Genomic DNA, 26,956 nt, shown 5'->3' on the forward strand with positions numbered 1-26,956 from the left:
GGCACTTTCTTCATTTTTTGGTTATTTTGGTTATTTCTTTTTTTGGGGGTCCCCCAAAATATTTGAACCTGGCTACATGTTGTGTACCTTTTTTCGAAGCCTTCAGATAGAATAAGCCTGCCATTTCTTGCACAAATTAGATTTTTTTTCGTGGGGGAGGGTGTAGAGCAGGGTGGGGGATGGGACCGTTAGGTTGAATTAACATTACAAAATGATACAGTGCCAGATCTCAGTTTTGCATATTGTTTTCAGGGCAGGTCTGTACTGTGCGTAGTGCTGTTTACATGGTTGAATTTAGGTTGTAATAATTATTTTTAAAGATTTACACAGATTTGAATAGCAGTGTTAACTGTTAACCACATCGCATTAATTCCCAGGCGATTTAGAGCTCTTGGAGAGCCCAGGCCCACCAAGAGCATTTATAGTCTGGTGACAACCCCCTTTTAAGCTAATTTATCCAAAACCCTTATTTCCCTCACTTCTTGCTCATTCCTCCTTTAACCTATTGCATTTCATGTTGAGTTTATCCATCAACATGCTGTACCTGTCAGTCAAGTGAGCATTTTTTTTTTAAAGAACATACTGTACTGAGAACCACTTAAGCATTGAATGCAGAGAAAGCAGTGCTACCTCAGTTTTGCTGGAAGTAGACTTCTTTGATAGTTTTCTTTCTTTGATGAAGTTTCTGTATTTTCATGTTGAAAGTGGAAATACTTTTTTTTTTTTTTTCATTTGCCTTGGAGCCAAAGTTTCTGTTCCTGGTGGTCGGGAAGCTGTGCCAGCCGGCCCACTGACTTGAAGGAAAACTGTGGTATGGAGCTCTGCTTGAATTTTTTTTTTTTTTTTTCCTTTGAGTATCATCAGCTTACTTGTCTGGCAAGTGCACAAGCCTGGGGTTGGCCTGAACTCTGCCAAACAGATATCAAAGTGTATTTAATAGTGAAACGTGTGCCCTTTCCCTTCTTGCTGCACCCATGTTGTCACTTAACCCCCAGGAGTTATTTATTATCTTTTTGTTAATGTCAGGCTCATTTGGGGTAATGTGATGACTGTTTAGGTTTACATGATCCTCCTCTCCTTTCCCCACCCCCAAATATGTATATATACATATATAAAATATGTATATATTTTACCTATATAAAATATATATATATACACATATATGTATCTATATTCCTTTGTTTCTTTGCCTGCTAAAACTGGCCATAAAAGAGGGAGCTGCCTTCAATATATAAAGTATAAGAAGAGTGCCAGGGACCGTCATTGTGGAGGTTTTCAAATCTGAATTTGGACCATTTTCACTGAGGAGAACATGACTTTGCTTAGCCCTTTCCTCATAAGAGGGAGGGCCCAGTCCTCAGACTCCTTGCGTGCTTGCTCCGGCAGGCTGGCTTTGGCCAAACTGCCACAGGGGCTGAGGAGCTGACTCTGGTCCTACCTGGTTTCAGTAGAGGGTCCTCTTGTTATTTTTCCATTTAAAAAAATATGTCCTCAAAAAGCTGTACTGGACAGGTGGGTGGCAGGAACTTGTATAGTTCAGTTTCCAACACTTTGGAACAGATTAAAAAGGGAATCTTTTAAATAAAAACTTATAAAAATATTTATACTCTTGAGGTAATGAGATTTTGTCTATTAAACATTTGGAGTTTCTCCCCTCTACCTGCCAGGTATGTTTTTCAACCTGGGCAGGAATTGCACGTTTCGAATTCCTGTATTAGTAGCCTTACAGCTCTGGGCTCCCATCTTTACAAGGATGATTATTGAAGGAGTTTCAGCAGTTGATGTTTTTATATAATTGATAATTGACATAGGGAACATAACTTGGAATTTGCTTTTTTTTTTTTTTTAAATCCTAAACCTGACAGTTCCTCCTTTCAGCAGGACAGATGGGAAGCTTTAAAAGTATCCACAGTAGGTTAACAATACTGGAAGGCTGAAGGGGGTCTTTGGCCAGATGTCTGGCTTTGTTCTAGCTAAATAAGACACAAGACCCTTATATGAGAGCCTCCAGGGGCCCCGACAGATTCTGTGGGCTCAACTGCAGTTGAGGTACCCAGACTGAGGTCTTTAAAGCACCACTTTTTCATCCAGCCAGTTTGCAACCTGGTTTTCCCAGTTCTGGATTGGGTAGAGGTTGAATGAGGGAAAAAGCAGGCTGCTGCTAGCCTGGTAGGGCTCTTTCTATCCCGGATGAGAAGGGTGCATGGGAGAGGTGCACGAAAGAGGGAGGCAGCTGAGGACTCCCGAGGAACTAGATTCCTTCCCCAGCCTATGAGAAAACATTCCACGCATTAAGTGTATTAGAGTGGATGGCTTTTGTTTTATTTTTAAATTAACCATTCAGCTTTGCCACCCGCCACAAAAGAGCCAATTAAAAAATTATTTTTGGTTATGGTTTTAATGGTCCATTTGTTACAGAAATGCAAATGAGAACAGTAAAGGGAGCAGTCAAGAAGGGACTTACAAGTTTCTTCCAGGTTTTAGTCCTGGATTTCAAGCTTCTGCAGTAGCTCTGGGCCAGTGCTTGACTCTTTGATGAGCACAGGAAAAGCATTTTTTTTGCAAAGGGATCCAAGGTGAGGTGTGTATAGGGTCTGCAGTTATACTTTTGAGAAACGAAAAGCCTTGTTCCTCTCAACCTAGAAATAGGTTTGCTGCTTAATGGGCAAGCAGTAATTCTGTGGAGAAAACAAATGCCCCTCAGATAAAGCCAGCGCACTCTTCCTTAGCAATGCCACACCCGGGTGCTGTGGAGAGGAGCAGGATGTGGATGCCATCTTGAAGATAGGCACATCTAAGGGTGACTACCACAAACTGAATATTTGTGTTGGGAGATTACTTGGTTTTGGCAAATGGCTTTGTGAGCTTCTGTGGTGTTTCTTTAGCAATTTATTAGAAAGCTGGTATGAGTTGAAGCGTTGCTTCATTGACTTGCTCTTTCCCTCATGCTGGATTGCCAAATTCGAATGTATCATTGTCAACCCCACCTCCTGTACTCACGCTTTGCTATGCTTCAGCTGATTGCCTCAGCAGCTCTCCCCTCATCCTGCCAGATGTGCCCACATGTGTGAGTTGGGTCCAGGAACTCCTATCTGCCCTTCTGATAAGGGAAGAAGAAAAATCTAGTGCTGGGTGAAGATCTAAATTTCAACCAAACCTCCAAGCCTAGGGAAATATAACTGAAGATGTAAAAGGCAGTGTTTTTAATATTGAACTTCCCTAAGGAAGGCTCAAACCAGCCTTCTTGGAAAGTAAGAAAGGATTAAGCCACACAGTATTAGTCAGTCTTTGAAACAGTACTAATCTCCCAGGGGCTGGTGCCAAAATTTAGTCCTCAGTGCTGAAGGCTGCAAGTGCTGCATGCCATGGTTCCCTTGATGGCTTCACATGCTGTATATACCATGCCAACTTGTGTTAAACCATGGTGGGAAGTTACTGGGATAAGGACTGGTCTAAAAGTTTACAATCCAAAACGTATCTGTTTAGGACCATTTATTTTGCCATATTTCAAGTGAAATTTCAGTGTAGCGAAGCCCCAAAGGTAGAATAATTATACAATTACAAGATAAAGGCTGGAAGAAAGCTGCTGCTAGGGATTTTTGCTTTTTTTTTTAAGTTGCCTGCTTTGCTGTTTTTCTTGTGTCTCCTGTTTGGTTAGTTATGACTTGAACATCTTGGTAACTGACAAAGGTCTTCCTTGGGGGACTACAGCAATATCTTGTTTAAATGGCTGAAAGGGCTATTAAAGTTATTGAAGTGTGTTAATTGGGACTCACTTGAGGACATGTGACATTGACCCTCCTCTTACTCCACAGTGTTTTCTGAGTCATATTAATGGGGTTCGCACCCCTCCTAACCCCCTTCAGAGTTTATTCCTATGGTATTAAAATAACATATATCCAGTTTACTCTAGACTGGGACTGCATGTTGGGGAGGATCAGCAGGGTTGCCCCCCACCCCCTCTGAAGGATGAAATAAATAGATGCCTGGGCACTGGTTGCAGAAGCCAAGGTGGTTTGAATGGCTTTGAGTAACCACTGGGTTCTGCTTCTGATTCAGGTGCTAGGGCATCGTGTCCTCCCTCTTCCTCTCGTCTTGGAGAGGAGCCTCCTCTCAGATGCCTACTTCCACTGCCCATCTTCTTTTCCTGATACTTTCAGCACAAATCTTGGATATTGCCAAAGGAAGCCATTCAGCAGCTGCTGCGGATCCCCCCACCCCTGACACACACACGTTAACTCTGGGAGAAGTGTCTTCCCTCTGAACCTGGTCCCCAGTTCCCAGTCTGTAATTAATTGCTCTGACCCGTTGCACTAGTTCAAAGGGGGAGTGTGAAGCAATAGGCAAACGGGCTTGGAGGACTCGGTCCCATAGAGACCCTGCCTTAAGCCGCCGAGGTGATGAGTCCACTGCTCACGTGACCCTCCACCTTTGTGGGTCCCTCTCGGTTTGTGACCAGTGTGTCTGTGTCTTGAGGTTGTACAAACTTGACAAAAGTTAATACTTTTGTTTGTATTCTCTGCACTGTTGCACTCTCCAAATGGCCCCTTGAATATTTTTATTAACTTGTTACACACATTTTTGTCTTTGATGTCTACATTATTTTTTTCTTTTAATGTTTTTTTATTTGGAAGGTTACCTGCTGTTGGATTTAATAAATTTGTTTACTTGACTATTAACATTTCTATAAAAAAAAAAACAAAAACGTGGCTTTATTCTGGGGCAAGATTAAACTACCCGCTGGGAGCCTGTACCGATATGATATTGAATAACAATTCCTATGCTTCGGGAAACAATCCAGATAGTACATGAACCCCAGACTCTAAATGTGGGTGCCCACCTCCCACACACCAAGCTTAAGGGGGTGCTTTGGGGATTCCAGTACTTACACGCAAAGCAAATGAGTTCTTACAAGGCCATTACCCAAATAGTCTTAACTTAGCAACTGATGTGCGTTCCTATGAGGAATAAAAATTGGATTTGAGCGCTGTGTTAACTGCATGGCTCCTACATCTATCAGAGTGGCGGTGATTAAGGCAAAAGAGACAAGCTGAACTTGGCTTTAACTATCAAGTGCCACTGCTGCGTGATCTCTGGCAGTTTAGTGAACCTCCAAGTTTCCTTTTACTCACTTGTAAAATTAAGGCACTCTTACTTCCATCACAGTGTTAGAATTTAAAAGAAAGTCTTTATAAAGCACCTAAGACACATAAGTGCTCAATCATTACAAGCTCTCTTAAGGTTCTCCAAAAGGATGTTGGGTGAGCAATGCAGGGAATCCACTAAATAGGAGACAGGAGTTGGTCATACATGACCTTTCACAAGACACTGCCCCTCCTAGGAGCTCACCTTCTCTCTGCCAAATTGTGGGTGGGGGAGAAGCTCACACTAACATGACCCGAGGCTCCCATCTTATACTCTAGAAGTCTGATTACAGTAGACCACTTAAGACCCTTAGCTTCCTTCCATTCTATTTTCTGTCTAGTTACTTATATTCAGGAAAACTGTTGACTGGTCATCTTACTCATTTCTCTGATGGGGAGGACCTCATGGCCTCCCCCAAAATTCCCAGCCTCATGTTGGTATCTCCTAAATATAAGTAAGTATAGTGGAGGGAGTAGATGGGCTTTTTCTTTTCAGTTGCAAAGACCCTGGGAGTCAAAGCTCCATTCACTAGCTAGGCAGAAGTTTCTTAAGTTTCCTCAATGACCTAGAGTTTTTTCCCTCCTCCTCCCTTATTGCCAAGGTCAGAACCTAGGTAGGGACTGGAAAGAAAACTAGGAGGGTGACTTTTTTGTCTCCAAAACATTCCCCAGTTGGCTCTTGGGCTTGTTTCTTCTGAGTTATTGAGCCAGAACCTTATAAACAGGTTTAGGAAACAAAGTGGAAGATACTGATTTGGGGGCTTGTACTGAGCCTGGAGCATTCAAAGTGCTCTACAGGTTATATATGGTTAAAATCCTATTTTCAGTTAGATGAGGGGCAAAAAACTTCACACAATTACCAGATGGACCTAATTGCAAGTGGAGTGGACTTTTTCTATCAAGAAAGGTATACTGAAGGTGGTGCTGAGGGTTCAGAGGAGCACAGAAGAGTCACTTCAGCACTGGCTTCTTCCCACCTTTCAAATCCAATTGCCAAAGCACATGGTTGGGTTGGCTCTGGAAGTTATTCCTCTAGCTGTGGGTTTTGACCTAGGTCAAAAAGGGTTACTCAGCCTGGGAAGGAGAGGTTAGGGAGCCTAACCTCTTTACTTTGACTTCTGAAGATGCCCTGTCTTTAAAAAGCCGTAAAGCCTCTACCTGGATTTAAGTTTCTTTCTATGCAATATTCTGACCTTGATTCTGTCTCTGGACTCAGGGGTGCTAAAAAAAAAAGGCCTAGTGGAATATAGCAGCACCAATGCAGTCAACAGAAAAACATCTTAAATCTGTAGGTTTTGTAATCCATACTGATGGGGACTCTCCATGGACCCTGTGCTTATCTGGGGTGTTGCTGCTGAAATTACTAGAATAGTAACATACAGAGCTACAAAATGACATGGTACTAGTGTGCATGACAGGACAGAAGAAAACATGAATACTTGCTCTAGTACATACATGGACTTAAATAATAAAGATGGCATTCTCCTTGATTGGGTAAGTAAAGACAGATAATTGGCTAAAATTATCTAAATATTTGGGGAAAAGTTACTTTATGCCAAAATAAATTCCAAGAAGAATAAGGCTATGAAGTGTAGAAATTAAGTCATTTGAAATATATAAACGTCAGTGGATATTAAATTGATCTTTCCATCAATGAAGACATTCTAAGCATAAAAGCAAATAGAAGAAATCACAAAATAAACTTCTAAAATGTATGTACCTTAAAATAAAAAGCAAACTAGAAACATTTTTGCAATAATTTATAAATGGGCACTATATACTTAATCCATAAGGAGCCCTTAAAAATTCAGTGTGGAAAAGTACTTGGCTTCCCAACAGAAAAATGGGCAAAGGATATGCACAACTCACTGAAGAAAAATAACTGGCCAAACGTTTAGGGAAAAAAGTTGGAGCCAATCTAAAGGGTATTCAAATACATAGAAATTAAACCTACAATGAAAACTTTTTTCTTTTTTTTTTTTTTTTGAGACAGAGTCTCACTGTGTTGCCCAGGCTAGAGTGCCGTGGTGTCATCCTCGCTCACAGCAACCTCAAACTCGTGGGCTCAAGCGATCCTCCTGCCTCAGCCTCCGAGTAGCTGGGACTACAGGCACGCGCCACCATGCCCGGCTAATTTTTTCTATATATTTTTAGTTGTCTAATTTATTTCTATTTTTAGTAGAGACGGGGTCTCGCTCTTGCTCAGGCTGGTTTCGAACTCCTGAGCTCAAACAATCCGCCCGCCTCAGCCTCCCAGAGAGAAAACTTTTTTCTTTTTGAAATCCTATGAAATTGGCAAAGATTTGAAACAAGTCCATGCTAGTTGAACAGAGTAAAGCCTTTCTGGAGTTAAAAGAACCTTGTGTTCATACTGTCTAACCCAATAATTTCACTTAGGAGCTTTTCCTAAAGAAATATCTGCCAAGGATGTATCTGCAAGGATATAATCGACAGCATCATTTGGTAACAACTTAAGTGTCAACAACAGGATACTGTTTAGAAATTATGGCATACCTCAATGCTAGAATATTATGCAGCTACTAAAAACTCTGCTTTTGAATAATCGAATTCCATCATTATGGAAAAGTTTCTTAGATTATAAAATATTGGCAGTTGACAACTCTGACAGGATCAGATGTAATTTTAATTTTTCTGGATTTTTCAGATTTTCATTCATGGGTTTCTTTTATAACATGGAAGAGGTTATTTACAAAAAGGGGGACAAAAGGAAGTAAGAATGAACATGGCTGAGTGTCCTGCACAACCCCACTACAGGGAGGTCAGAAAATGGAAGTAATACGTTCAAAGTCTAAACCATGAGTTCTGTAAAAGCCCTTGAAGTTGCTTCCCCCCCCACCAAATGAGAAGCTGCTTCTCCAGCAGCTGCCTTGGCAGCTCTGCATTGGCTGCCTAGAAGGGTGTGGGAGGAAAAATGCACAAACGCACTTATAAATGGAATGTGTGTTTTGCAAGAGGCCAAGTTGGCAGCTTTGGCTTCCAAAAGGTGGGAGCATCAACTGAAAGAACAGAGTGTGCAGACTGAGGTCTCAGAGGCCTTGTGGTCCAGGCCCCTCTCTGCAGTTCTGGAGTTGGACCCCAGCGGGAAACCTAGCCCACCTATCCAGAAGGAAATGGCTTTGGCTATTCTTGGGAGCAGGGGGAGTACTTTTGGTACAGGGAGCCCTAATCTGCTCTTCCTGCATTTTAAAGATGATCCTTAATAAAATATCTGTCATTTATTGAGCACTTAATCTGGGCTTTGCCTATTTTCATCCTCACAACAACCTTATGAAGTAGGTACTAATTTCCCCATTTTAAAGGTGAGGAAAAGGAAGCCCAGAGAGGGAAAATTCATACATAATCCGATATTCTGTTATTTTCCACAAACTGGATCTTTGAATTCTCAATAATCCTTAAAAGTAGTTATTCCCCATTTTATACTGCTGTGAAAATGGATTCCAATGAGGTTAAATGACTTGCCCAAGAATACTCGGGCACAGAGCTGAAGTTCCAACCCTGGCCTGTCCATATCCAAGTCAGGCACTTAATTTGTCTCTCAGGACTCGAGCCTCAAGAGGTAAACAGAAGCTCAGCTCCCACAGCTCTGGAGCTCAGCTGGCCACTGTCAGTTTCAAGTTGTTCTCAGGGCCTTGCAGCTGAAGTTGGCAGTACACCTGGAGAACTTTCCTCCTGGTGAAGGGGCTTCAAGCTGCAGTGTCCCAACCCCAATCAAGCTCTTCTTCTGGTTCCACATAGGACTAAATCTTACGGAAGCTACTTTTATGGCATTAAACACTGCCCCAACTGCTCAACCTTGAGAGTTAATTTTAAGTAGAATTATTTTTTTATAATTATAAAAGCAATATATGCTGAATGTTAAAAAAAAAAATCCACCCTACACATAGAAGAGCATTTGGTAAAACCCAACTTGCCAATCTCAACAGCCACAGGTAAATACTGTTAATATTTTGGCATATAGCCTTTCAGGTTTTGTATATTTTTTCCTACAAAAATGGACTTAAACTATACATACTATTCTGTATCCCTCCACAATTCATACAATATACAATACTATGAATGTATAATCTCATTTATCTTCACAACACTCCTTTGAGATATGTACCATTATTATTCTAAGTACAGTAAGTACTTTAATAATTTATTCAAGTTCACACAACCAGTAAGTAAAAAAGCTGGGATTCAGAGTCAAGCACTCTGGATCCAGACGTCTACTGCCTTTTTGTGGATATCTTTCACTGGAGATTTTATTTCCTTACACACACACACACACACACACACACACACACACTCTCTCTCTCTCTCTCTCTCTCTTTCTCTCTCTCTCTCTTTAAAAATGGCTACATGGAATTCCATTGTAAGAGCCCTGTGATAGTTCCTTCGTTATGTGTTTTTGTGAAAATATCCTATGACCCTAGGATAACACTCAGGAAGTAGAATTGCAGGGTCTCAGTGTATAGAGCAATTTATAAGGTTTTTGGTATGATACATATTGTATGCCAGTTTAATTCATTTTTTTCTGGAGGGCAATTAATATCTCTACCAGTTTTGGAACTGTGTGCCTGTGCCCCATGTCCTTTTCCAACACAGAATATTACCAGTTTGAGAGTTGATTAAAAAGCAGAACACTGGCTTTTACTGAATTAAGTTTCCAGTTCCCAGGGGGGAAAGGTGGTGTGATGGAGGCACCTACTGGGGAAGGGTGGCACTGCGGCCATGTTGTGAAGGAAAGATTATTCCCAAACATGGAATAAGAAGGGCGTTTCCAGGGTTGGTAAAAAGCTAAAAGAATCTTTCACTCTCCTCTGGCTGGTAGACTTGCCAGAATTTCAGTTCAACCTATCTTTTTTCCTTCAATTTCATAAGAGCTGTCAACAAGAAAACAGTTTGTCTTATAGAAATTTGCTTCGCAGATATTACAACTTCTACAAACTGCATAATTGGCTAGTTTTCTCCATAGAGAAGTCACTCCTCCCAGTTTCCTTATCTGTATACACCATGTGATAGGAGTGCCACATGGAATGAGCACATGCTTCAGCACCTGTGTACATAAACTCACTGACACAAAGAAACAAACTGGTTTCCTCCCTCACCCTGTCTTAAATGAGGAATGCTTGAATTTTAGGCATTTATTGAAAATTCACACATGCCATATAAATGAACTAAACTCCTTAGCTGGTACACCAAGTTTCCACAAAAGCTGTCTTCTGGTTGGAGAGGCCTGGCAGCCTCTGGAGAGGCCAAAGCCTGACCACACTCACTGCCATTGCCCACGAGGTATAAGAAATGGCACAGGGAAAGTGGTGCGCAGATTCACGAACGCAAACTCCTAGTGGTGCTTTCCTCTTCTTCTTTTATTCCCATCAGTCCCAGGCCAGAGAGTGAACCATGAGTGCTGCAATAAATAGGAAATAAAGGTAGGTTTATCCATAGGGTTGAAGGAATGGTTATAAACTTCTGGCTAGAGAAGATCAAGTTTTTTTGAGTGTGTGTATTCGCCACGTGGCAAAGGGCAGACGGGTTTATGGAAAGTTGCTTGCTGAAGATGGTTCAATGAAAAGAATACTGACCAATCCCAGAGACTAAATCCTAGTTCTGCCACTTAAGAGATATGAGGCACATCTCAATTGAGCCTCATTTCTTCAACTATAAAACTATAAAATATTTAAATTACTATCTCACAGGATTTTATGAAGACTAGACAGTAACAGCCAATATACACTGAGCACTTACTACATGCCAAGCATTGTTTTAAGCACTTGTCTCATTTAATCTTCAAGACACTTCACTGATGTAGGTATAACTATTATCTCCATCGTTTAAATAAAGAAACAGGCTCATCGACATTATGACTTGCTCAAGTCATACAAAAGTTAAGTGACAGAAGCAGGATATTTTAATAACAGCAATCTGTTATTAGAGTCCTTATAAATTGCTATTAGCGTCTTTTTGTCTTTGTTCATTTGAAATGCACGTACTATGTACCAGGCACTGTTTGAACAACCTTATAAAACATTAACTTATTTAATAATGTTTGTTGTAAAACGCTTGGCAAAGTGCTTAGAATTTAGGAGTCATCCAGTACATGTTAGTTCCCTGCCACCTTGCAATCAATATTCATGCAGTTGGGTTAGATTAGAGGGCTGAAGAGCTCTCCAAGGCAAAGCAGGCAGAAATGAGCAAAGAAAAACAGAATGTTTCCACCTGATATCTGAACTTAAACTAGCAAGCACTAGCCTTTTGGGTATAGAGAACTGGAGTTTTGAGGGCAGGAGAGTAGCTCTGGAATTAGAACCATCAGAGTCCAAAACCTGATGATGCCCTTAACAGCTGTGTGATCTTAGGCAAATCGCTTAATCGGAGACTTTTTTCCCCTTGTTAAATAGGGAATCTAACAACCTCAATCAAAAATGTATATAAGCATTTAGCACAGTACCTGACGCTTATTAAGAGTTTGATAAATTAGAGCCATTATTATTTTCGATTATTAATTTCAGCAGCTACCAAAAATGTAAGGATTAAGAGCTAAGTCAGGCCCCTAGCCTGAGGAAACCTTCTATTGTCTTTGCTGCTCCTTTTTCCTGAGCCACTTGGTTTCATAAGGGTATCTGCTGGCATCATGGAGACAGTTGCACAGACAAGGCCCAGAGAAGTCAGTCACATAGCAAGCTTACATAGTTTGGGGGAATGCATGTCACTGCTGCTGGGCTTGATCAGTATGTCCACAAAAATCAGAGTGTGACTTTTAAAAGAAAAGAGCAACTCAGGTTGCCTCACTGCAGGATTTGCTGCTTCTATAAGGTCTTAATTCTCCTGACTTGTCAATCTTATCTTAGGATCTTTGTTTCAGTCAGAGCCTAAGCCTTTTTGCTCCCTGACCCTAATACGCCCTCCTAAGCCTTCACCCTCCATGGAATATCCAGGCTACTTCTAGAAGGAGAATGATTTGGGACACTCTTACCTCAGTTTACCTACACAATGGGGGGGACTGCAATAGAAGCAGTCTACCTGGGAATATGAAGACCCAGTCCCCTATTCTACCCCTACTTCTATACATTGTCCCTGAGAACCTATCTAAGGGCAAATCTGTGTGTCCCCCAGAGTCCATGCTCTTGACCAAAAAGCTTTATTGGCAACTTATGGTCACTTTTTAACCTTTTGCTCTTAGTCTACCCACAAACCTGTTTAAAGTACATCAGTCTAAGTTTAAGATGGCTTCTTTCCAATGTAAACACCTAATACTTGTTTCTGCTTTTCAGAGACAGCAGTTCTTTCAAGCTGTCCAGCGGGTAGACCCTCTCACTAGTGGCCCTCAGATGCAGTTACAAAGACTTTATGACAGGAAATGAATTTCTGATCTAGGCTTCAAGGCCTGAAGTATTCATGCTCTGCCATCTCCTAGAATGTCAGAATCTTAAGGGACTTTTAAAAAAATAACACAATCCAATGGTTTTCAAACTACTCAAAAAAGCTATCTTCTTTTCCTCCCTCCCCCAATATATATACTCATTCACTTATCCACCCACTCACTCAGTCCAGAACTTCCCATTATTATGCTTTAAGATTTATCATGGCCGGGTGCGGTGGCTCATGCCTGTAATCCTAGCACTCTGGGAGCCTGAGGCGGGAGAATCACTTGAGGTCAGGAGTCTGAGACCAGACTGAGCAAGAGCGAGACCCTGTCTCTACTAAAAATAGAAAAAATTAGCTGGGCAACTAAAAATAGAAAAAAAAATTAGCTGGGCATGGTGGCAAGCACCTGTAGTCCCAGCTACTCAGGTGGCTGAGGCAGGAGGATCACTCGAGCCCAAGAGTTTTTGAGGTTGCTGTGAGCTAGGCTGCCACCACGGCACTCACTCTAGCCCAGGCAACAAAGCAAGACTCTGTCTCAAAAAAATAAATAAATAAATAAAATAAAAAGATTTAACATCAGTTTTTCTTTAAAGAAAGGGTTTACAGTTAAAAGGGTTTGAAAATCACTGATTTACTCCAAATCCCTCATTTTACTGAAGGAAAATTGAGACCTATGGTAGGAAAGTAGCTTGGCTACCTGTCAAAGGAGACAGGTAATAGAGCTGGAACTGGACTCAGAGCCCTGCTAAAGGACTCAGGCTTAGAATCAGCCAATTGGGCCCTACCATCTCTTAAAAGGAAACAGAGGTAGCAATGGAGTAAAGGGCAGGGAAGGCAGGATCACACTCCTGATATGTGGGGAAGGTAGGCCCTGGTCACACCTAAGCCTGGGACTTCACCTTTTTGACTCAAGTAGTGTTAGGCAGCTATTTCTTACCCCAAAGGGACTACAGGACCTAAGACCTCTGGTTTTAAACTGGGATGAGCTGTCTCCTTGAGGGACTAATAAGTGTAGTTATATATAACAACATATAAATATAAAATGGGAATATAATACCTATTTCTTATAACTGTGAGAATTAAGAAATGATTCATGTAAGTCCTCATTTTGTGCTTGGACATCAACAAAAGGCCTTTCCCCAAGAACAGCTGAAGTCCAGGGGCCAGAGTCACGAAGGGTAACCCTTCACAGTCCTTACCTCTTGGTTCCTGGCAGCAGGATGAGGCAGAGGGTTCCTGGACACAGGCTGTGGTAGAGCTTTCCAATCTTCCGGCCCCAGCGCCAGGCTGCTATCTTCGGGTGGTTCGCCTTCAGAGTCTGAGATCAAAGCCATGTGTCAACACTCAGCCAGAGCAACCTCTCTTCACCTTTGAAGAGGCAGCAACACTCTCCCTTAGGCTCTAAGGCCATGGGATCCCAGTAAAGGTCCTGGACAGATCCCCTGTTTGAAGCTGGAACCCACAGTGCAGGGTTCCCTGTTGACATAGCATCCCCATGCCTCCAAGTCAGTTTAGGACCTTCTTAGGGGAGGATGGCTACTGTCCTTTCATCCAGATGGGTCTTCCAGGACCCCAAGCTAGGGTAGTTACATCACTGACGAGGGCTCTAGTCTGGTTTCTGCCATTAAGTATCTTTGTGACGTTGGGCAAGTTATTTACCAACTCTAGCCTTTACTTCTCATCTGCTAAATGTTAGACTAGGATAGGGTTTCCCAAGCTTCAGTCATTCACCTTCTACCTCCACTCTTCTGCTTATGTAACCCTCTAACATTTTTCTTTAAAGTGAGTCAATTTATTCCCTAGCCTTGTCTAAGTATTAATAATACAATCCATGAAATCATAGGTTCAGTGTGGCTATTGTATACTTTAATGAGTGTTAGAAAAACAAGTCCATAACTATAAAAGGGAAGACCAAAAAAAGACCATTTATGACAACCGTAATTTATCTTGTGTGTGTACCACACTTTGGAAAACCCTAGACTAGATCACTGAAGACTTGTCCAGCTCTCCGACCTCCAATCTCCTGCCTCAGTCCCTCAAAGTCCCTTGGAGAGCTACCTAGAAGACTAAAAACCTGATTTTGGCAGGTATGAATGGGGCAAAAGTATGAGACATCTGGGAGAAAAACAGATGTGGCTAGAGGCTAGAGGAAGCTGGAGAGTGAAATAAGAGTGAGCCCAGGGCAGAAAAAAAAGATTGAAGGATTGAGTGCCACTGAGCAGGATTCTCCTTACTAATTTCCAGAAACAGAAGGCCAAGGCCCAGAGCTAGCAAACCAGAGCAGCTGACTTACCCCTCTGACCCCAAGATACCCTCAACTTACTCACCTGCAAGTCCTGCTGCTCTGATGGGGGAGGTATGACCCGAACGCCTGGGGGCCTTTTTGATTCAGGTGGTAAGCCTCTGAGCCACGCGTGGAGGTGCCTGGGAGTTAGGGCATGCCTGCCTTTCAGCTTCCAGTCCTTGCCTGTGAGAATGTTGAGGGCCCTCTGGGCACTGCCAAAACTTTTGAATTCTGAAAGCAAGAATACCCCCACCTTCTGTTATTAAGGGCCAAGAAAGCTGATCACCATCCAAGCTGGAGCCCGGCCAGGGCCATGGGAGAAAGACAGAGTCAGGAGCTGCTGCCTTGGTCCAGCGACAAGAGCTTGTTTGGTGAACCCTCCCCCTTCTCTGACCTCATGTTATCACCATCCCCAATCTCCCTCCTGAAAACTACATTAGGTGGCATAGACTTACTCAGGAAACAGTATTTTTTCTGCTTTCCACTTTTAAGATCTTTAGGCAAGATCACAGTTTCCAGGCCAAGGAAAAGGTTGGACTGCTGCAACAGGTGTTCTTTGAAGGTTTCGCTCACTCCAGACAGGTAAATAGTACCCCGATTCTCAGAATCTCGTTCCAGCTCATTCACGAGGATGTCACAATCAAGGGTGAGCTCCGTCACAGGCCTCTGCACCTAACCAAGGAAAGCTGGTATTAGTGGTGGAAAGTCACCAATTTAACTCTCAGGCCTGTTGTATACTAGCAAGTAACTTTATTTTTCAGTTTCCTAATCTGTAAAAGGAGGCTAATGATAATTGCCTTACAGAACTATAATAGCAACTTAATTGATAAATACATAAATATATATATTTACACGTAAATATATTCTCTTCAGTTCCCTGCCTCCCATCCCCAAAGAAATTCTTTGCATAAGAAATTTCAAAATACCATCATATGATCCCCCTGAAAGCTGAAGGAAAGGGCAATCCCAAAGAACCACTCAGAATAATCCATTTGGTACCTAAATATTGATAAAGAGCACAAGGAAGACCCCAATCTAGCTCAGGCTAGTTTTGACAAAAATGAAACCTATTATGTTTTAGGTCACTGCTAGGAGAATGCCAGACTTGACTTAAGACTTTCCATAACAAAAAGTCTTGCACCTGGTCCTTTCTAGGGTGTTTCCCGTGTCTTGGGGCACTATAAATACAGGCTGTGCTAGGGCAGGCTTGAGTGTAAAGGGCTGCTTTTGGCTTTCTCTAGCCATCCTACCTTGATACGGGTACTTTCTACCAGAATGCCATCCGAGGATTCTATGGCCAGCTGGGCAGCTTCCAGGACTTCATACTGTATACAGAGATGAGGCTGCAGAAAGACCAAGATTTCCCCATCATTGTTTTCTAGCTCAAACTGCTAAAGAAGGGGCTGGGAAAGGGACCCAAACTACAGTGGCCAAAGCCACCGGAATGGATGCCCTTGCTGTGCCAGGCTAGACAGGTAGTGATTGTAGATTGTCACCTTTAAGTGGAATCACCAAAGTTCAGGACAATAACTAATCTTTATTTGTCACTGGTTTTCAGACAATAACTAACCTTTATTTGTCATTTAAAATTGAAGCCCTCTGCCCTGGGTGGTATGGGGCACTAACTAATTCCTTACTATCCAACTGGCTTTCCTAATATTTATTACAAATCACTAAAGTCATCACTGCAAGTTAAGGGCAGAGAATCCCATTTGTCTTATTAGCTTAATTTTAGACAGGCCGCTCTCCTATGAGCCTGGGGATGTGGGGGGCACGCTAAGTTCTTCCACTAGATAGGCCCATCTTCAAATGGTCTGCTTTCCTGCTTTATGACTCAGGGTAGCTAAATCTGTGGTTATCTGAGCCATAGCATCACCATGGAGAGAAAAGCCTTCCCACAGAAAAGTTCAGTGACATTGGATTTGTCAATGACTTCTTCAATATGACACTGAAGACAGGCAACATGAGAACAAATAGTAAAATTGGACTTCATCAAAATTAAAATGTTTTGTGCATCCAAGGACATTACCAACAGTGTCAAAATGCAATCAACAGAATGGGAGAGAATATTTACAAATCACATATCTAATAAGGGAATAATATCCAGAATATATAGAGAATTCCTACAACTCAACAACAAAAAACCCAAACAACCTGATTAAAAAATGGGCAAACGCTTGAATAAACATTCCTTCAAAAGAAGATACATGATGGTCCATGATGCTCAACATCACTAATCATTAGGGAAATGTTAATCAAAACCAAAATGAGATACTACTTCATATCCGTAAGGATGGCTATTAATAAAAAAATAGAAAACAAGAGTGTCAGTGAGGATGTGGAGAAATTGAACCCTTGTTCTTTGCTGGTGGGAATATAAAATGGTACAGCCCCTGTGGAAACTAGTAGAGTGCTTCTTCAAAAAATTAAAAATAAATTTACTAATTTGACCCATCAATACCACTCTGGGTAATATGCACAGAAGAACTGAAAGGAGGGACTTGAACAGGTATTTGTACATCCATGTTCATAGCAGCATCATTCACCATAGCCAAAAGGTGGAAACAACCCAAATGTCCATTAATGAATGAATGGACAAACAAAATGTGGTGTATACATACAATAGAATATTATTTAGCTCTGAAAAAGAATGAAATTCTGATACATGCTATAACATAAATAAACCCTACAGACATTATGCTAAATGAAATAAGCCAGATACAAAGGACAAATATTATATGAGGTACATAGAATAGTCAAATTCATAGAGACAGAAAGTAAGAACAATGATCACTAGGGGTTGGGAGACAGGGCAATCGGGAGTTACCGTTTAATGAGGAGTTTCAGTTTGAGATGATGAAATAGTTCTGGAGATGGGTGGTGGTGATGGTTGCCCAACACTATCAATGTATTTGCTATATACGTCCCATCCCTCACATCCATCTTCTCAGGGACAATCTTTTTATTTGTATTTTTAGTCATAGGAAAGGGATTAATAAAAGATTTGGGGAAAGCTTATTTTTAAATATCTAGGATTCTATACTTGAATCACTTTGGAAATCTTTTTGTTTTTGCTTCACTCTAATAGTTAATAGTATCACAATTTAATAGTTGCCTAGTTGCAAATTCTAAAGGTACAAAAAGTTTACAGTGAAGTCTTTGCCTAACCTGTTTCCCCAGCAACCTAGTTCCTCTCCCACGGGCCTCCATTATACCCATTATTGTACACCATTCTACAAATATTCTGTTATATTGTTTCTATTTTTAATTCTTTTCTTCCATGGTTTCTTCCATGTCTCTATATGTGCTGATAATATTATTGCTTCATATATATCAACTTTAGTCTTTATTGACGATCTAATATTGAAATGACGATGGAGACTAAGTCCTTTTGAACTATAAAATTTTTCAAATCATACACAAGTATTATTTTTTAAAAAGCAAAGCTAATTAAACTCTTTAAAAAGAGTCTATGTAAAGAAAAACCCAATACTAAAAACTTACTCTAAGAGATTAGAGAACAATAAAACCCTCCCATAATCTTCCTCCTATACCGTAATCAAGCTATGAGCCTACTCTGTAGTTATACCCTGTAGATTACTTCCCAAGACATGAAAGTTATTGCTAATTCTGAAAGGGTATTTAATCATTTAAAGCCAAGATCATAATCAGAAGACCCACAGGCTACATTCAATCAGCAGACATATTTTTTGTCTGGCTTACAGGACATTTAAGAAAACTGTAGCCAACATAAGAAAATTGACAAATTTCTCAATTCTTAAAAAAATCAGAATATATGGCAATAGTGGGTATACATTCTTGTGGATCAACAACTGCTCTCATCAAAGTATGTCTCACTCCAGTTGATAACAATCAAGCTCACTTCACTATTTGTTATCTGAATTTCTAACACTAATCTAGAAGACCAAAATCTGAATTTACTGGTATCCTTACCTGGTGGGTTTCAAGAACAAAACTCATTGACTGGATTGGGCCAAAGCTCTTAAACAGCCTCTTCAGAGCCCTGAGGTTGCAATTTTTGCTAAATGGCCCAGCATAGACAGTTGACATCTCTGCCCATTTCATCCTCATCTAGAAGAAAAACAACAGAATATAGTATGGACGTAGACATGGGAAGAGAATTGCAATCATGAGGGCTGGGTACAGTGGCTCAATGCCTGTATTCCTAGCACTTTGGGAAGCCAAGGCAGGAGGACTGCTTGAGGCTAGGAGTTTGAGACCAGACTGGGCAATACAGAAAGACATCTTTACAAAAAATTTAAAACTTAGCCAGGTGTGGTGATGTGCACCTGTAGTCCCAGCTACTTGGGAGGCTAAGGCAGGAGGATTCCTTGTGCCCAGGAGTTTCAGGTTGCAGTGAGCTATGATGACACCACCGCACTCTAGCTGGGGCAACAGAATGAGACCCTGTCTCCAAAAATAAAAAGAGAATTGCAATCGTGAGTCAAAACATGGGATAATTCCACATCAAAAGAATTTTTTGACACAAACACTTGCCAAATGTACAAGGATGTTCACTGCAGTATTACTTGTTATAGCAAAAATTTATAAAGCACAAATGCTGTCAACAGGTATACTATACAGTGGTATACTATACAATAATAGGTATACTATGCAGCCATGAAAAACAAGGGAAATAAAATATATAATAACATGCAAAGATGTACAAGATATACTATTAAATGAAAAAATAAAGTTGCAAAACAGTACAGTCTGATTCCTATTTTTATAAAAATGTATTTAATGTTAATACCCACATAGAAAAAAAATGCACATCAAACTTAATAATGCATGTAATAATCATTAAATAAATCATTCAGCAGAACCCGTCCACTTACCCTTTTGTTCATCTCCTCAGTGAAGATGGGTGAAAAGGGCTCAAAAGAGAACTGAACAATGCTGAAGGGAAACAACGGGATTTCCACTCTGGCGTGCTCAAGAACCTGTAGAGAATAGCACAGCCTGGATAAGGGAGGAATCTTGTACTTTACTGTGGGTCCTGAAAATAAGCCACAATAATATAAACAGTTGTCCTTTTACTCATATTAAAAAGTAATATGGTGATACTGCTGAGAGAGAGCATTAAAAATAAAAAGTAATATGGGGCTGATTTCCAGGTCTGGAGGAAAATAGTGACACCGCACAGCCTCCCAGAAAAATCACAAAATCAAAAGGAAATTCAAAAAGGAATTCAAAAGGAAAGTTAAAAAGTATCCTGAATGGAAAGAAATGAAAACACAAGTTATAAATATTTATAGGATGCAACTAAAGTAGAACTTAGAAGGAAATCTATAGCTCTAAATACAGCAGAAAAGAACAGTTTGAAATCAATAACCTCAGCTAACATTGTTCTGGATGCATTAGCTATAACATTTCAAAAAAAGAAAATAATTAGACACATATGAATTGAAAAAGGAGAAATAAAAACTGGAGTATCATGCAGCTGTAATAAAGAGTGAGAAAGATTCATATAAATGGATACAGTATGATTTCCAGGATATATTGTTAAGGGAAAAAAAGACAACTGTAAGAGTTTATATAGTTTGCTACCTTCTGTGTAAGTAAGAGAAATAAGAATGCATACATATATCTACTTATCTTTACTAAAAGAAGGAACAAAGGAAAGATAAATGAGAAAGTCACTTACTTACACAAGGTGGGGTAGGATTAGGTTAAAGAGATATGAAAAGGAATGACACTTGTTAGAGTATACTTTTTTGTATAGTTTTGTCTTGTGGAAGCATGTTACTGTTTTATAGATCCAAAAATTTAAATTAAATTAACAAGGATGGAAGGGGATAAAAAAAACTAAAAAATTGAAAAAGCAAACTGAAACAAATGAACACAACTGTATTTGAAATGCGTAATACAGCTAATCTGAAGGGGGGAAGAAAAGAATCCAAGTAACTTATAAACAAAATATTCATATACCTTATACCCTCAGTCAAGGGTGGGGTGGAGATTGGGGGGAGAAGAGGGTTAAACTGTAAAACAAATTCTAAACTCATTCTGTGGGAATATGGGCACATGAAATCTAAAACTAATTTGGATACAGTTTGGGTTTGAGCTAATGAATAAATGCTGATGTCATTGGGAGCCAACATTCCCAATGTGGAAAAAAGGAGATACAAATATGGAACGAGGGAAAGCAAGGAAGAACCCTATATGAGGGCTGAAATGAGAGATACTGGTACAGACACATGATTTCTAAAATACGCATGTATACATATATATTTACGTGTATACGTGTGTGTGTGTGTGTGTGTGTGTGTGTGTGTGTGTGTATGCATGCATGTATTTCTTAAGGATCTAGAAGCAAAGATACCCCAGTAGCAATATGCATAGCTAGCACTCAGGTATTGGTTTCTAATACCAAGATGAGCCTGAGTATCTTGTGCAAAAAGGAAGAAAATGCTTAACAAAATGATGGATGCAGGTCACAAGGACAACGGAGATAGCTTGAAGGGGCGCCCACTAGCCAGATCTGGGAAATTGAAACACCAAAGTAACAGTACAATCATGAATTATAAACCATTAAAAAAAAAAAAGAATCCACTAGTCTACATTGAATGAATGAATGAATGAGGTAAGGGGAGGACTCTTGCTTACAGAAGGCTGAGTAACAACTAGTATATAGAGACTAGAGTTGCAAAACCTTCATTTTGCAACAATCACAGTAAAACTAATTTAGGTGAAAATCATCAAATTTTGCTAAATATTGGGGGATAATTTTGATAAAAAGCAAGACATACAAATGTATGTCCTTAAAGTATCTCTCCACATATTATTTATTAGAATTAAAAAAAAAAAATAAGAACTCTGCAGTAGAGAAAGCAGACAACACCTTGACCAGGTGATCAAAATACATAGCAAAAATATGGGGCAGATAGTTAAGTGCCTCTGAATGTGACACCTTGAGAAAGACATACCACTTGTGCGTATTCACTAAGAATGCATCATCTGAATCTAATCATGAAACACTACACAAACCCCAAATAAGGAATACTCAGTTTAAAAAGGGAGAAGGGGCATGCATTACTCAAAAAATACCAATGTAGGGCTCAGTGTGGTGGCTCACGCCTATAATCACAGCATTTTGGGAGGCCAAGGTGGAAGGATTGCTTGAGGCCAGGAGTTGGAGACTAGCCAGGGCAATATACCAAGACCTCGTCTCTACAAAAAATAAAAAAAGAAATGAGCCAAGTGTGGTGGTGCTGGCCTGTAGTCCTAGCTACTTGGGAGGCTGAGGCAGGAGGATCACTTGAGCCCAGGAGTCCAAGGTTGTAGTGTCATGAAAGACAAAAAGAAAAAGAAAGGTTGAAGAACAGTTCCAGATTAAACACAATTAAAAAAAGAAACTAAAAAGATATGCCAACAAAATGCAACACATGACCCTAAAATGGATACTGTTCTGAAGAGAAAAGAAATGCTATAAAGGACATAACTTGGTCAACCATGGAAACCAGAACACAGATGAAAAGTAAATAAAGGTACCTGGTCAATATTAAATTTACTAAAGTTGTTAACTATACTCTGGTTATGTAAGAGAATATTTTTATTCTCATGAAATATACACTAATGTATTTATTTAGAGGTAAAGAGCCATGATGTGTGCAGCTGACTCTCAAATAGTTTAGAAAATGCCATACAAAGAGAGAAGGGGAGAGTGGGGAGGGGAGAGGTAGGAGAGAACAAGCGAGCATGAGCAAGAAAGCATAAGCATATGAGCACACACAAAAAAATAAAGCAAATGGGGCAGAGTGTTAATAAAAGCTGAATCTAGATAGAAGGTATACAGGTGGTCTACCATTTATGCAAGTTTTGCGTAAGTTTGAAATTATTTCCAAATACAATATTCAAAAAAAATACAGATCTTCTGAATATGATGACACAGTAAGTTTATGTTTTGATACATCCCCTCTGCTTTACACATATAGCAATGATAGTTAAAATGAAAAAAAAAAATCTATCTATTTATCTCAGGCTCAAAACCAAGATAAACATTTCCATGAACCAGAAACAGAACAAAAATTCAAGGTAGTATGCAAGGCCAAAGCCTCAGGCCTGCTGGGCTCTGGAAGCAGACACTGGCAGCTGACAGTTCTGCTCCTATGGGGCTTAGAGTGCTCCACACAAGATGTGAGACAGAAGCCAGACTTGCTAATTGTAGCCAGGGTTGCTGATGAAAAAAACCTTGACACTTCCATGGGGTACAAAGGGCTACATTCCCCTCCGCTTTGGCTGCAATCTGCAAAGGTATAGCAGGCCACTCACCTCTTTATTTGAAAGGCACTTAATAGTTTGACAGTTTCTGGAAGAAGAAAGTTCACCAGCATCTGTCTCCCGGGCCAAGAAAAGGAGCTTCTGACCCATTGAATCCAAGCATTCTAAAACACTAAAAAAGTAGAAGAGTTAAGGTGAGAACAACACTTTTCCATAACCTGACAGTTATTTCTCTATACCTGCACTGTCCAATATGATAACCACTAGCAACACGTAGCTATTAAAATTAAATGAAATTAAAAATTCAGTTTCTCAACTGCATTAGTCACATGTGACTAGTAACTATTCTATTAGATAACATAGATATAGAACATTTCCATCATTGCAGAAAATCATATTGGACAATGTTGCTCTAATAGAGAAATATATGCAAAGCTCTCTACAGAAGTTTAGGCCAGATTCTAAAGATCTGATATATTCATTATAATCTGGAGCCAAACCCCTTTTAAGCCTGTTTTTTGCTTTTGTTTTTCCCAGTCTGGGCAATACATCAAGGCTATAGATTGTCTCTTCTAGCCAACATACCAACTAGTCTATCATCTCTCCTAGTGTTACATGGTTCAATGTATTCCAATGTTTTATTTTTCCTGTAATGGATGTCATTTTAGACCAGCCAAAAGATTCAGAAAATTGGAAATTAGACACTATTTAGGCTAGAAGATGGTATTTTCCCCCCATGGTTTTTGAGATAAATGTTATTCATATTTTTGGTAAATATTCTGAATAGACTCAAAAGAGGAAAAAAAATTTCCCAGGTGGTGGTGTTAAATAAGAAACCAGATACTCCATTTGCCTTTGCTCTTGTTTAGAACTGAAAAATATTACCTTGTATTTGGGTACTGAACTATTTCTGTTGCATTTCTCGGCTCTTGGCCTGCTGCTTGCACTTCTGGGTGACTAGCTAGTCCCTCCAGATTTAGTTCTGCAATCTTGAATGAAGTGGTAGAAATTATTCACATAATTTCTTACAAAGCATTTGAAGTTAAAAGAAATAAAAAACAAACAACAAAAAAACCCCCAAAATCTACCAACTAGCGTTCTCTGCTTCTTTAGACAGTGGCAGTGCCACAGTCCTAGGCTGGCTTTGATAGTTACCAGATGGTTTCTGGCTGCTTAGCCAAAAATGGCAATCTGTTACCAGCTACTCATGTTGTTACATGAATATGGGAAAGGGCCAAGTAGAGCTAATTGAACAAGGATGGCAATTTTAGCTCATCACTCATTCCATACCCAGTCACTTAAAATTTACTTCTCTGAAAACATGCAACTTTTGGAAATGAAAAAAGAATGGCTTTTATAGCAACATCAAAAAAGATTATTTATTAGTTTAATACAAAACCGTAAAAAGTCTATTTTAGTTGATATTTCTTCTTCCATAAAGTGGGAGTCCACTTGAGAGTTGTGACGCAAAGGGTAATTTTAAAAATTAAAAACTTTTAAAAAGAAACTTTTAGAATCATTTTAGACCTACAGAAAAGTTACAAAGATAGTACAGAAAAGTCCATTATACCCTACACCCATTTTCCTATTAGTAATAGATTGGTGCGCTGCATTTGTCACAACGAATGAACCAATCACGATACATTAACTAAAGTCCATGCTTAATTCAGATTTCCTTAGTTTTTACCCAAGTAAGATATAATTTTCCCTAGAAATCAAGCATAAGTTCTCCAAGTGTGATTTAAGAACCACCCTTTCAGAAGCGGTTCATGAGGTCCTTTTTCCCCCAACTAAATAATACACCAGATGGAATGTAAAAGCAGATATGAAAAGCTATCTGCCTTCTACTAAGCTAGACATTAAAGGGATTTGCAAAATATGTAAAACAATGATGGTTTTTAAGGAAAATGGTTTTTTCCATAAAAATAATTTATTTGTAGTCAGGCACAGTGGTATGCACCTGTAGTCCCTTGCTACCTGGCAGACTGAGGCAGAAGGGCTGCTTAAGCCCAGGAGTTAGAGGCCAGCCTGGACAACACGGCAAGACCCCATCTCAAACAAAAGTTATTCGTGTTAATATAGAATGGTTTGTTTAATATTTTGAAACTAATAAATATTAAAAGTATTTTCCTACATATAATTTCTAATATGATAAATGTTATATGGCCCACACAAACAAAAGCTTTCTGTAAAATGGTCCTAAGACCAAAAAGTTTTTAGAAACTCTGTTGTAGTGGTTTAGAGCAGGGGTTGGCAAACACTAGCCCTTGGGTCAAATCTAGCCCAATGTATATTTTTTGTAAAAAAGTTTTATTAGAACTCAGCTGTGCCCTTTTGTGTCAACCTACTGTCTATGGCTGCTTTTGCACTATAACACCAAGTTGAGCAGTTGTGATAAAGACAATATGGCCTGGAGAGCCTAAAATATTTACTATGTGGCCTTTACAAAAAAAGTTTCTAACCGTGATGTAGAGCATAGACAGGCTTTGGAATCTAACAGACCTGGGTTTCACCTTTGAGTAGCTGCAGGATCTCAGACAAGTTATTTAACTTTCCGTTAAATAACTCATGTTAAATAACTCACATATAAAATTGGAATAATAGTTAATGCACAAGGTTGCTGTGAGGATTAAATAAGACAATATATATAAAGCATTTTAGAACAGTACACTTAGTAAGAGCTCAGTGAATGATGGCTATTACTATTCATGTGCCCAAAAAGGATCTTTTAGAATGTCTTTCCACCACCGTGATACAAAACACTATTTTGGCTACTGATTATCATTCTATGTGGACTACAGTTTATTTCATAATGGAGTCATGATGGAATGTATTATGCAATGGGGACAATCTAATAGGTTAGAATACATTGTAACAAAGTCTGTGAGAAACTATGTCCTCTCTTCAAGGTCTTCCTTATGTGCTGTTGTAATCTGTACCCACTGAACTGTTGAAACAATGCTATGTTCCCTCTATCTCAAGAATACAACAATCTGTGTAGATTTTTAATAATTACTACAATTATTAGCATCAACTACAATGATCACACCACCAGTGTGGTGCTTAATATATTGAAGGCACTATGCTAAGAGCTTTATACATAGTACCTCATTTACCCTCACCAATATCCCAGAGAAGTATGTAATTCCATTTTATAGATCTAAAAACTGAAGTTGTTCAGAGAAATTGTCCTACATTATAGATCCCAACATAGTGAGCATATATTTAAAAACACATAAAACAGATAAGCCCAACTTCAGAGACAATATATTTAACAACAACATTATGCTAGTGATATGGGTCTTAATTCCAAATACATGCCCGACTTCAATCACACTCCCATTTTTGTTAAGAAAGATAACAACAGGAGATGATAGTCTATGACTGTCTGATCTAGTCCCATAATTGAAGAAAGGCAAACACACCAGTCAAAGATACTAACCTTCTTTGGGCCATACTTAAGGAAATATCGAGCTAATTCAAGGGTTGTTCTAGCATCTTCTGTAGCATCATGACCAACCCTGTCTGGACACTGTATATCCTTCCTGGAAAGTCAAGATAAAATTCATGCTTGGGAACATTTTTAATGATAGACTCTTCCAAACACTTCAAATGTTCTGGTTACATGTAAAATTTTAGCATTCTGATTAGATTCGCATCACAACATCCAAGACTCTCTTATTCCAGGTAATTGCCAGGCCATGAGAGAGATGCTAGGGATGCAGAACAATCAGGAATGGCTTTGTCCACAGTCACCATATCACCTGGACAAAAGGCAACCCAACAAAAAGTCTCTGGGTGACTCCCCAGTCAGGCCCTTCACTCATTTCTTAGATGTAACCACTGTTTAAAGTTACATTCCAGAAAATTTTCTATTTGTATACAAGCATCTATATTACTTAAATATTTTGTT

At 39.6% G+C, this 26,956-nt stretch overlaps 1 protein-coding gene across 2 annotated transcripts in view; it reads right to left on the minus strand.

The window, feature by feature from the left end:
• Positions 1-10,272: 10,272 nt before the first annotated feature.
• The window catches only part of LOC105810933 (putative RNA exonuclease NEF-sp), a 32,807-nt gene continuing 16,123 nt past the window's right edge, over positions 10,273-26,956 (minus strand). Inside the window, exons 11-20 of one of the 2 annotated variants that reach the window (XM_012644991.1) lie at positions 26,486-26,588; positions 23,929-24,032; positions 23,095-23,215; positions 19,659-19,763; positions 18,754-18,891; positions 16,050-16,142; positions 15,255-15,471; positions 14,843-15,030; positions 13,715-13,833; positions 10,273-10,557 (exon numbers count right to left, since the gene is read on the minus strand). In XM_012644991.1, the coding sequence (XP_012500445.1) occupies positions 10,476-10,557; positions 13,715-13,833; positions 14,843-15,030; positions 15,255-15,471; positions 16,050-16,142; positions 18,754-18,891; positions 19,659-19,763; positions 23,095-23,215; positions 23,929-24,032; positions 26,486-26,588 (1,270 nt within the window). In that variant the 3' untranslated portion in view covers positions 10,273-10,475. The remainder of the gene's footprint in view (positions 10,558-13,714; positions 13,834-14,842; positions 15,031-15,254; positions 15,472-16,049; positions 16,143-18,753; positions 18,892-19,658; positions 19,764-23,094; positions 23,216-23,928; positions 24,033-26,485; positions 26,589-26,956) is intronic. The other variant, XM_012644992.1, reaches the window with a different exon arrangement.

This window comes from Propithecus coquereli, unplaced genomic scaffold (genome assembly GCF_000956105.1).
Source record: "Propithecus coquereli isolate 6110/MARCELLA unplaced genomic scaffold, Pcoq_1.0 Scaffold223, whole genome shotgun sequence".
NCBI lineage: Eukaryota > Metazoa > Chordata > Mammalia > Primates > Indriidae > Propithecus > Propithecus coquereli.